The sequence below is a fragment of the Lepisosteus oculatus genome, chromosome 11, assembly GCF_040954835.1.
Source record: "Lepisosteus oculatus isolate fLepOcu1 chromosome 11, fLepOcu1.hap2, whole genome shotgun sequence".
NCBI lineage: Eukaryota > Metazoa > Chordata > Actinopteri > Semionotiformes > Lepisosteidae > Lepisosteus > Lepisosteus oculatus.
This window is the reverse complement of record NC_090706.1, coordinates 9,241,189-9,253,829: the sequence shown is the minus strand read 5'-3', so window position 1 is coordinate 9,253,829 and position 12,641 is coordinate 9,241,189. Positions and strand designations below refer to the sequence as shown.

The window sequence follows — 12,641 nt, the reverse complement described above, 5'->3', positions numbered from 1 at the left end:
CCTCAAGGCAGCAGTAGCTGGTAGCTGGGCAGCTGGAGATGTTCCAGACAAATTTAGCACTACAAACCCCTGTAATCTGCAGATGAGCAGCCTGTATGGAGCATGCCTGACAGATGGTACAGCTACGTAAGCTTTCTAGCCTTGTAGAAGAGAAAAGGAAAAGTGTGTAGAAAAAAGGGAATATCTGGCAGTGTCTGAGGTCCTCAGAGAGATGCCAGCCACATCTATACTATAAGAATGGAAGGAGCTTCAAGTGCAAAACATTTTTTAAAACAAATGTACTGATCACTACTGATAAGACAACCCATGCCCATTAATAAAACTGCTGCCTTTTAGAATTTTATAGATTATATAAACACCTGTTAACTTCCCTGGGAAATCAGCCAATGTTAGTTTGTGTTTCCCTAGTTTTGCTGTGTCCAATTTATAGGTCCAAGCACCATGAATTGGCAGTGACTCAAGCAAAAATCCAATGTCAAGACAGCCTGGGCTATTTCAAATCCTGCAGTGATGCTCACTGCATCATTAGTTTATTGTCACAGAAAATTGTACTGACTAGAAATATTATTTCAAATAATGTTATGCAAAAACATGCATATTTGCTTTAGAAAAAAAGCTCAAATTAGTCACCCAATCAATATGCAAAACTCCCCCTATGTATCTTATGGACATGTGTGAAAAAAATAGATTTCTGTATCTTGATAATGTATCCTGAGTGTAGCACACCAAAGAAAAAGAATACAAGACTTTCAGCTCTTTCACCACTTGCTGTTTAACAAAAACGTTCATCTTAGACATGAAGACAGGAACAGCTTTGAAAGTGTGGAGAGAGGATTTGGAAGCAATTCATTAGCAAACTAGACTAGACAAATAAGCTGAACAACACAAAAATCAGTTCAAGTCCAATCTTGCAGGTATATCCTGTATCCAGGACTCATTCCCTTGGTCTGACATGTTCAGTTTAATGAATCCTGCTTCTTGGCTCAAATCACAGAGCTTGGTGAACCTAGGATTTGTGGATCACGAGACGGCAGTTACTGTACAATGCAAATTGGACAACAAAATGCAGAAATTGGCAGGTGACTACAGTATAATACCAAACGGACAGCTGACACCCTACTCTATCGTCTAGGTGGTAGAAATGTACAATGTACCGCAATGCTTTGATTTTTTTTTACCTGATTAAACTCAACTATAAAACTGTGGGTTCACATTTTCTGTTCGGAACAATTCAGGTATCAATGTAACAACTCTTGTGAAGAATATAAATTAACAAGCGTTAAAACACAATATAATACCAAACGTACAGGTGACACCCTCCTCTACTGTCTCGGTGGTAGAAATGTACAATGTACCACAATGCAGGATCTTTTATTTTTGTGGGTTCACATTTTCTGTTCGGAACAATTCAGGTATCAATGTAACAACTCTTGTGAAGAATATCAATTAACAAGCGTTTAAACACAATATAATACCAAACGGATAGGTGACACCCTCCTCTATTGTCTCAGTGGTAGAAATGAACCAGTGTTTACGCACATACGCTGGTCAGGGAGTGTGCCACAGTGACAGACAAGACCTTACTTGGAGAGATTCCAGGAAGCGAAATGACCCAAGCCGACGTCCCCGGGGCACCAGACAGAAGGTGGAGTTGTGCAGCAGTTCCTGGTAGTCATACCTGCGCGAGACGGAGAAAGACAGGCAGATCAATGACAGCACATCTAAATCAGGGTCAATCACCACAGGTCCATGTGGGTTGAAGTCCAGGGTTAGAGTTAGGGTTTAGTGGGGTCACAGCAAAGAGTAAAGGTTACTGATAGGGTGTACTGAGTGCCCACAAGGCGTTCTTAGTGCTCCTCGCACAATTAAGGCTGTCTTACTTTACCATCTGCTTTGAGATACTATACTGCAAAACCACAAATCCAACTTGTCAAACTGTCACATTTAGAAAAAGAAAAAAAGGAACAAATTAAGTACAGTATACAAAAAGGTATCGCAATTTACAAAGACAGAAGACTTATAAACACAGTATTGCATAATCTTAATTTATTACAGTTTACTATATTCAATGTAAAGGGACAATATGCTGGACATTGGGGATCCAACTATATGAATTTATGTCAATCCATACACAAAGGGTATCATGCTTGAAGCGGCGTACTAATTTATTTTCAAGTCCCTATTCTGAAAAGTGTCTTTAATCTGCAGCTAAAAATCCCATTCATGAGGACTAATTAAAACAATGAATTGATGAATCTGTTAACGGAGAACTGGGCTTGAATGAAAGAGAAACTCTCCAGGACTGGAGTTGCTAAACCCTGTTCAAGACAGTGTTGCCACGGTAACTACCTCAAATGCATAACTTTATGTTATTCTAAGGGAATAAGAAATGCATGAAAATAATATTTTCATTTGTTTTTTTATATATATTGTTTTTCTTCTATTTTTGTGTTTAAGCATAGCCTCAGGAGAACAAAAAATTCAACTGAAGTACAATATTTAGCCCACAGGAGAGAGTGCAGACTCACAAAGAAAGACATATAATCCTGCTTTATATTTTATAACTCAATAACTTAGTCTTCAGTTTTTCAAAAACAAGCAGAATCTGTGCGAGAAACTCGGACAAGATTTCAGAAACAGTAGTTGCATCCTAGATTGGATGAATTGATTGGAAGGCAAAGTGTTAAATTATTCCCCCTTAATCCTGTCCCCCTCTCTCTACCACCAATTTTGATAATACTGTGTCAGTAATAAGTGCTTCGCCAAAGGGCACCTTTATACCTTTTACAAAGGAACAATTTCCTTGACATTTGGAACCAGATGAGATTTTGGTGCTTGGGATAATTGGGTCTTAAAGGCAGTATGCAGTATAACATTATTGTGTGCTGATGATGCACTACTGTGCATGTGTGGTAGGTCAGAGATTTAGGGAGGAGAAGGTGGTGTGAATTAAATGGTAATCATTTAATTCACTTAATAATCAATGGAGACTACGGAAAAACTCAGGAAATCGCAAAATGTTGTGTGGTTTGCCTTTAAATCAACCAACGGTGACAAATTAGAAAAAAAAGTCCAGTTGTTCTTATTCATTAACTGCACTTTTCTTTGACATGCTAAGAATTCAGTGGCTGAGTTGCAGCCATTCACCAATGAAAGTTTCCTGTCCTGTGGAATGACTCTCACAGAATAAAAGAGGCCACATCATTGATTTGTATACCTAAACAGAACAATCATCATTCTTAATCTGCTTCTGAAGATAAAGGTTGCCACAATACCATGGTATTCTGGCCATGTGTAAGAATCAATAGTTGCTCTTTTGTGCTGCTGTGAAGTTGGCCTTTTTTGCAGCAGCATCTCACTGTGTTACATAAGCTGAGCAATACAGATTCATCCCTTTTAGCCAGTTTAAATTAAGCAGGGCTTACATTCTGACTTCACCTGTACTTTATCTCCACCTTACCACACAAGATTAAGACAAGCATAATTTCCCAAAGTAAATCTTTGTCACAAAGGCAGTTTCAAAAACGCTGTGCTTTAGATCTTAGGAATGGAGAATATTCAGGGAAAGGCAGTGCAAGGACAATACATTCAAACTAAGGACTCCACTGACTGACCAACCTGGGAGTTCCATATAGTACACTACATTTATTCACCGAGCAAACACAATGAATAAAGTACAATACAATTGACCATCCCAATTATTTAGTATGAACACAAACATGTTCAAGATAATATGCTAAATATTATTTTTTTATTCTCCATTGCATATTTTTACATACTGAACCTGGTTATCTTCACTTTCAGACATATGAATATTTCGGGTCAGTCAGGCTGCTTTTGCCTGGTTTCATATTTAAGTGGTTAAGTGCACTGTGCTGTTACTCTGAGGCCCCTCGGTGTCACTGCGGGCAGCAGAACATGCTGTCTCCAGTGGTTTCCTCAAACAGCAATAAATAAATCCCAGAACACATCAGCAGTGACTCCACAGCCTCTGAGGGGAGAACAGGCAAACAATGCTCTTGACTAACCCCAGAGCCTCACCTTCCTCCCTACAGGAAATATCAACTGCTATTGGAAATGGTTCACTGCACACGTTGACAGAGGGCTCTCTTACAGTTAACAGCAGTGCCCATGGGACACATTGCTACTGCCACGGCCTTACAGCAGATCGTTAGTCATTCGAAGGATACTCCACCAAAAACACTCACAAATCTTACATATATATTTATTTACCTCATAAATAAAACCCCTCTTATTAGCTAGCTCCAAATGCAGCCATGGTTTTATTTGAGATATAAAGAAGTAGCTTTTATGCCATCTGTGTTTTCCTGCTCCAGTTGCTTGCTTTGTAGCTGTTCTGCTTCTGTGGGATCATCTGTTGTTATTTAGATTTTGGGTTTTTTTTCCATAATAACTAAGTGTAAAAAAAAAAGATTGATCCAAGATGAACAGAATAAAAAGTACAGTAGACTGAAATTAGGGTCACACCCAGATCTGAACCCTAATGCTCCCAATGCTCCAGTGCACGGCTTAAAATCCAGCCTTCACCTTGAATGTAAAAATGAATGAAAAATTGAATACGTGGAGGAAAATCGCTCAGCCCCAAACATTCTTATCCACAGCCAGAGATGAGACATTTTAAACTAAGGCACAGCAGTTCTGGCTTAGCTGCAGTACATGTATGTCAGCTGAAATGAATATATCAGAGACACCTGCATCGGTTCTCCATCCAATTCTAACTCGGCTGTAGGCATTGTGGGAGTCATCTGTTTTTTCCTAGTAGAAGGGTCATAGGTACAGTAGTATGTCACATTCATTTACAGCTAACAAATTCCAAACTGGTGATAGCATTGACAATAAGAAAAACAAGCAAGAACATTTTTTTTTTTACAGAATCATTTCCTCATTCTGGTTTTTGCATATTTTAAATATGAAGCAAAAAGAACATAAAATAAAACCAGTCCAAATTTATCGGTGGGAATGAGCAACCACTTGGTGAAGGACAGGGCAGGGTACTAATTTTAACCAGTAAAAACAAATAAAAAATGTACTGCTTTGCATTCTAAGATATTGCACTATAAGTGAGGAATAACTCAGAATGACTCTTGTCTGAAACAGAATCTCTGTCTCCGCGATTCCAGGGCTGCTGTAAGTTGTTTTCACTCAACTGACTCCTCCCCTAATCATTCTCTCTCCTCTCACTATAAACTAATGTCCATAAATATAATGGGCTTGCTGCCTTTTTCAGCTATAAAGGCTTTATAACAAAAAGAGAACAACAGAAAACGTAAGCTTATAAAATTGTGTTCAATGGGTTTCTGTATATTTACTGCATGTTCATTTTGTTGGGAAGACATTTTCCAATTCACCATGAATTCGAGGTTCAGTGTGGCCTGTAGTATTTATACTTGTGAGAGGATTGAAGCTGACAGGAATAATATTTTAAATAAAATCAAGAAGATGATGCTGTAGAAGTGCAAGAATTACAAAGAGCTTCCTTGGACTGGAATCACAGAATCCCATCAATGTATTTTTTTTAAATGCACATGACAAAGGCCATCTGAGCCATAAAATATGATAAGCACCATGTGTTTAAAAAGGCTTGTGCCTGCCAGCCAAGACTGGAAATGTTATACAGTACTTGTTTTTTCCATGTCAAAATAAATACCAGCATATGGAAAATAATTGAAAACAGTAACACACTGTATAGAACTTTCTAAAAAAATATATGATAATATATTAATTACCACTTTCTCAGAGGAATCAAAGAAAGAGTGGAATGATTTCTAGATGATGTGCTGATAGTAATAATTACACTTGTAATTAAACCATTGAGCCACAAAGCACCTTGACTTGTAAACTAAGTATATTAGTATCAATATTCTTGTTAAGTCTGTGATGCAGAAAAACAAGGGTAATGTACTGAGCTGGCTTTGAGTTAATTAGCAACCAGCTGTTTAGTTCTTGACAGCTCTGTTAGAACAAAAAATAGAACAAAAAACAGGCAAGCTCCTTAAATGAAGCAGAAATTAGGAATTTTTGTCACTGGGTTTGTTTGCTTTAGTCTTTAAAATATGTTATTTCATATTTTTCGATTATATTATTTTTAATTTTTTATAGAGTACAAAATATTCAGAGAACACCTCTCTCATGCACATGTAATACAAACCTCCATGATTCCTGTGAAATATCTTGATGGATAAATGTGGGAAATCTCAGGTAAAACCCTGTAAAATCTTCTCTGTGGGATTGCTGAAGGAGTTCTATTTAATTATACAATTCCTAAAGGATCATAACCCCAGGATTCCAGACAGGATTATAATACTGAGTGTTGTACCGAATATTATAAAAACAATTGGGTTGGAATTGTCACTGAACTTTGTCTTTTAAGAAGTGGTGAAACTGCATTTCACCAACTCTCATACTAAACCATACATCACATTTACAACATTCTTTGACTACACAGAAAGAAATGCAAACTTTATTTTTGTTATGATTAACTGAAGATTGATTACCATGGTTTGCTCTGTTTAGTCTGTATATTTATTTCTGAACAAAAGCATCTCAAGCAGCAGTTTATTAATGTTAAAATTCCCTGCATTTTACTCTTTGACTTTCCAGGACTGGTGTTTGACCTTCGAAATATCAGAGCTGAACACAAGCATTAAAACTAGTACCTTGTAAAGAAATACAATTCACTTTTCCATTTTCTTAGACGTAAAACCTTGATCTTTTTAGACTTTGATGTCTGAGAATTCAGTTTTTCAAAGCTTGCCTTCTGTCTCCATTGAGTGTTTTCACTGTGCTCTTAAAAGAGGCAACAGTGCTGTTTATAGATTCTATTTAGTGTGTGATGCCAGCTTTGATTTCATAACTGAAATGTGTCTGGCAAGGAACTGAAAAAGCAGTTAAACCTAATCACAGTGTAGAGTAATGCCACTGCTTCATTTAAAGCAATGATCTCAAAGATCCCCATCAAATTGAGAAGAACATGTTTATCCAAAATGTGGATTTATCACATTTTCCCTCTGTAGTTAATTTATATCCCTGATGTAATCACACACAAGACCATGATGTCAGGTATGAATGTTTGCACCTGTTTTTTAATGCTTGTCTTCTGTCCCTGTTGTTTTATGTTAACATCAAGGAGGCTCACACAACATACAGTTGGTTATACATTGTACTGTACATGCACCAGAGGAGGCTTTTCTCAATGCAAAGGGCTGTGAGTCTATGGAACAAACTACCTAGCAATGTTTTTGAAGCCAATACCCTAGTTTCCTTCAAGAAATAGCTGGATGAGATCCTTGGATTAACAGCTAACTAGCATAAATTTGTCCCCTCTTAAATAGTGTCCGTTAGACAAGGTTAAATTTTATTAAAGTGATTAACTGAGGTTCAGGAGGGATGACAACGACAAGTCAGTCAAACACAGCTGTATCTAATCACCATCATCAAGAAATCAGCTATACTCAAACACAAACGCATTTGTCTCAAGCATCCCTCCTCCACCAACATCTCCGCCTTTCAGATGCCTCTTGGTTAACTCAGTCTGAGTGGGGTGAACCCATCAACAAAGTGGGATAAGTCAAACCTAGTATTCCAAAAATTCCCAAAGCATTCAATTCCTGGACGGTGTTGTCACTAGTGAAAAGAAATAATAAAATCAATAAATGAATGTGCAAAACTACCCTTAAACTCTGTAAACTCTGACTGAATTTGTAGCTAAGTAGCTGCCCTTAACTAACCCCTTGTACAAAATTTAGCCTGGAGCATTCACATGTTCTGGTATTCTCACAGCTAACAGTCTCTCATGACAAAGGATTGCAATAGATATTTGACCACCTCTTTGAAAGAACTTGCACCAAAGGTTCCTATCATAAAGTTATCAGTTCATTGTAACCCTACTTCAAACATTTCCTTGCCCAGTTACAATATGATTTCCACTCCTTTGTGATAATCCTTAAATTAATCCTTTGTAACAATGTTTTGTCTAAAAGGCACTATCTTTTGAAGATACAATTTTTACAATACTTATCGTAGTAACAAAACTGGTTAAAAAATCACTATTTCACTTTTCACATTTCAAAACGGGATATTTTTAGGCCCAGCACTGCTAATCTAGATTGAAGCCTGCCTTCAGTTAACAAACTGTATACAGTACTGAACAAGTACAAATCTGATTCATGTATTATTGACTGGGCAGAAATCAGAAAGAATTACAGATTAGAAGGTACAAAGAGAGATAGCTAATTAAGTCTTTTTCATCATCATTTGCTGTTTGCCTTGAAATGTTTTGAATTATTAACAATAAATCCACGATAATAATGATAAAAAATATACTTTATTCTGTCAACACAGTCGTTTGGCACCTATTAAAAATCTTTTAACTTGGTCCCACAAAAAAGATTAATAAAACCAGTCTGGCCAAGGAAAAACAGAACACACAGATGAGCAAAGGAAGAAGAATGTCCTGTGCTTCTCCTAAAGATTTGCCAAAACTAGATTCAAATCTGGGGCTTTTACTGTGCCTGTACCACTTGTCTTTCCCATCTGTCTCTGTTAGCCACGACAAAAAATAATTTATTGTACACATCATGATTACTACAGTTTAAATAAAATTCAATACATGTTTCCATCACAGGCATCTATTTTTATATAATCCGTACCTTTTGAAACCACATCAACGGCGTGAATAAATATGAGAACAACTTAATGCATAGCAGTGGTACACATGACCAAAAACACAGAGGACTTACAGAAATAATAGGCTTATTTACAGCCCAGGGTTAATTGATTCTCATTCAACTGACAATGCCTTGCTGTTGCTCATTTGTAACACACCCATAAAACAATACAGTCTGGAGTTGCTTTTCCCTACCCTGGGCCTTGGGGACCTTATGTCTGGTTTTCATTCTGGCTGGGTTGTTAATCATTGGTGCTAATTGATGACTTTAATCAATATGCTTGCTCTAGGCATTTGTTTACTGTTTTTTTTTCATTCAGTTCCTGGTTTCTGAAACCCGGCTTCAAATGCACTGTTCCAACACCATCAGCAAACCAAACTTTATGCCATCTCTCCATAATGTCTCTTGCTGCCTTGTTTCAGTCTAAACAGTATATTCTAAACAGAAATCAATTTCTGAGGAACACACATGGGAAGGACTGACAATGTATGTGTCAGACACTCATATATTAAGGCCTTTTTAATTTTCTGCAAATGTCTAGTTGGTTACTTCTCAGCTGATATACATGAATGAGGACAGGTCAGAAATTCAGGAATTGGTAGAGGGGTGGTTTCCATCAACTTTTTAAAATAACAGCAGACATTGCATTCCCACAGTAACAGGGTTGGGAACTGCTGGTTAAGAGTCGGAAGTTAGGAGTTTAACGATTCCATACTCTCTGAATAGCATAATCAGTGAAGATGGGCAATAAGCATTTAAAACATATGATTTAAAAGAAGCAATTAACTAGAAATAAAAGAACGCAATTAGAGAAAAGCGGTAACAGTAAATCTCAAGTGACACTTGAACCTTATGCACTTGACAGTACAGACAAGCAGTTCACCAGTGAGTCAGCGGAGGACATGCGGCTATCTGGTGTTGAGGGCTCTCAGAGGCAGCAGCTGAGCACCGCCAGGCCTGTATTATGGGATGCCTGCAATAGTGCCAGCTGAGCACTGCATACCGCTGATCATAACCGCAAAAGGAGCACTGATGCTGGGAATTTGTATCAGGTTTTACGGCAGTGCTCCCTTACAGCTCCGCTCCAGTTGATTCCAAAACACTGTGAAACTCGAACTCCAGTCTGGATGTTTATGGTCAGACACTATTGTCACAACTAAGACCCAGCAAAGAACCACATGAGGCAGCGTTTCCATAACGGGAGCAAAGCACGGAATCATCTGGTGGGTTACAGAAGATACTCTATTCTCATTACCACCTCACATAGACAGGACATTTGAATTCCACATTGGTTTGGAGATGTTGCTTTGCTTGAGGTAGGACAACCAAAGTAATTTTTTCCATATTAGAAAGGATGATGTAAATGTATACTGACCTGCTCAATAAGCCTATTCCTGTTTATAAATAAAAACTATTTTATATAAGAAGGCTCAGAAGGACCACGTGCATCAATTCAGCACATAATAACAATGTTTTTTACTGTATGTAAACATGACACATTTACAGTATATGTATATGTGCCACATATTACACATCTAGAAAATGAAACTAAAATTGAACATGCACAGTGTTCACAGTGGTACCAAGCAACAAGAAGGCAGGGGATGATCAATATGTCAACAGGGAAGAAGAGGATTTGATTGTAAACGTGGCCCGAGGTGCAGTCAATCCCTCCATAAGCCTGTCAGAATTCTGCAGACAGGCTGTTTAATGAGAGCTGTGACTGATGGCTTCCCTAAAACCTAATCAAACGCAGGGAGTGAGCTTCATGTACATGCCTCCCTGCTCCCCCAACAGGCCTGCCTGCCTGTCTGGCCTTAGACCAGCCTCTACTTTATTGCTCAGCTTTGACAGTCTCTGAGTTTCACCCACACACGCCCACCATGTACCTGACAAGACTCCCGGCTGTAGCAAGCATGTAATGCGTTAGCAAATGCAAACAGCTACTGTACCAAGAATTCCACATGATCTCTAGAACTGGGAGGACAGCTTTCTTGCTTCCTTTTAGTAACTGTACACCCCTCCACATTGATTTGTTTAGAACATCTACGAAAACAAAGAAGGAACATTATGGAACATTCTGACTTATATGCTTTTGTGCTTTTTTTGTGCCTTATTTATTTTGATATATTTATATTTTTACACTTAAAAATGTAAATAATGATAAAATTGCACTTGAACGTAGGTAGCCTCATCCATACAGTAGATCTTGAACCTGTTAAGACACATACACTCACTGTTTTTTACACCCTGACATTAAGTCATCTTATGACTTTACTCCGATAAGTTTATATTGTACTTTTGATACGATGTTTCTCAGCATTTGACATTCTTGGCTTACTTTTAGTTTCTTCTGAGCACTTTACCATGCTGTCATTGAGCTCTCCAGCACTGGCCTACAACCAATGTACTGTATTAAATGTTTAGATATTCTAAGCTACTCAATTCTTTTTACCACAACACTGCGAATTTTAAGAGAGACATGGTGGCACTATGGTTTGCATGCTGCCTCACAGAGCTGGGGACCTGGGTTCAATTCTTGAAGTGCTAGTTGTGTGGAGTTTGTATGTTCTCCCCATGTTTGTAAAACAAATTGAAGTTTGTTCTTTCACTTTAGCACTATTGTTGGCATCATTTGTTGAAATTTATCTGGTGCAAGACATTGCACTGTAGCCAAAATGCCTGGACGTTATCCTGCTGGGAAAAAGGAATCAAAGTGAAAAAAATGCATCATTCGTGAAAACCATGGCTTAAGAGCAGAGCTACCACGAAAGCTGATCATGGCCAACTTCACGGGAATGGCTTTCTTTAAAACTGCAAAAAAACGCTTGAACATACCAAATGCTGAGGTTGTACCAAAGGCCTTGACATCACATCGCTTTGTGCTGGCCCCTAGCCTTGTTACACTCTCTCTAGAGTCCCGTTTGCACAAATCCACCTCAACACTTGTCACCTCACCACACGCACACAAACCTACCAGTTTTTTCGAAGCGTGAGGGAGCCATACATTCCCAGCCAGGATATAAATAACAACGTAGTCTGCAGAGCTTGAAAACAAGGTTAACGTGACCTACTTATTCAACCCAACTGGGAAGAGGTTTGTTTTGTTCCTTTTTGAAAGGTATTTTCTAATGATGGAGCCTGGAATAAAAAATACAACCTGAACTGCTTTCAAATCCAATAAAAAACAAACTTTTTTTTTCTCCTAAACTCTATTTACAGTAGGGCCAAAAGCTGATGGACTGGGTTAGGTAAACACTCTATAGAACTCTACTAACACAGAGGTGTTTAGATACCTCATGTGTTAATTTCTGATTCCATGTCTAATGTATTACTGTATTATGCAACCAACTATATGTCAAATACCTGCTTAAAATCCATTGCAGCTACATTTGACAGCCTCCTGTTTTGAATTTTGGTTGTATAATATTTGTCTGTTACAAAACACTTATATAAAGGCTCACTGTGAATGTGCCAAATAAGCATCACCACATATACAGTATATATATAGTACAAATTATGGGCAATCTCTCTGGCACCTGTCTTTCTCGAGAGACAATGGTGGACAACTGTGACAAAAACGTGTATTGATAGTTCAGTACCACACATCTCTGCATTATTGAAAGCTGCCTATCCCTGGTGAGGGTCACAGCAACCCATTTCATATGTGAATCCAGAGTCCATGTGATCCCAGAGTTCACATGAACCCAGAGCCCACAGAATCTGAGAACCTACATGGGCCCAGAGCATGTGTGAGCTCAGTCTACATGAACACAGGAATTTGAAGCATGCAATGAAAGGAGAGACTACATGTTGGATGGGGCACAGAGCACATAAGCATGCATCCAGAGGAATAATTTAGAGGCACTAGTTGACCTAACTAGCATGTTTTTGGGAGGTGGGAAGAGGCTGGAGCAACAGAAGCAAATTCATGCTAAAAATGGGGATTCTGAT

General features: G+C 38.2%; 1 protein-coding gene across 1 annotated transcript in view; it reads right to left on the bottom strand.

Annotated features, from left to right (window-relative positions):
- Positions 1-12,641, bottom strand: part of ext1c (exostoses (multiple) 1c) — a 100,377-nt gene that overhangs the window by 23,245 nt on the left and 64,491 nt on the right. The window contains exon 2 of the mRNA XM_006631435.3: positions 1,585-1,678. Within this exon, the coding sequence (XP_006631498.2) occupies positions 1,585-1,678 (94 nt within the window). The remainder of the gene's footprint in view (positions 1-1,584; positions 1,679-12,641) is intronic.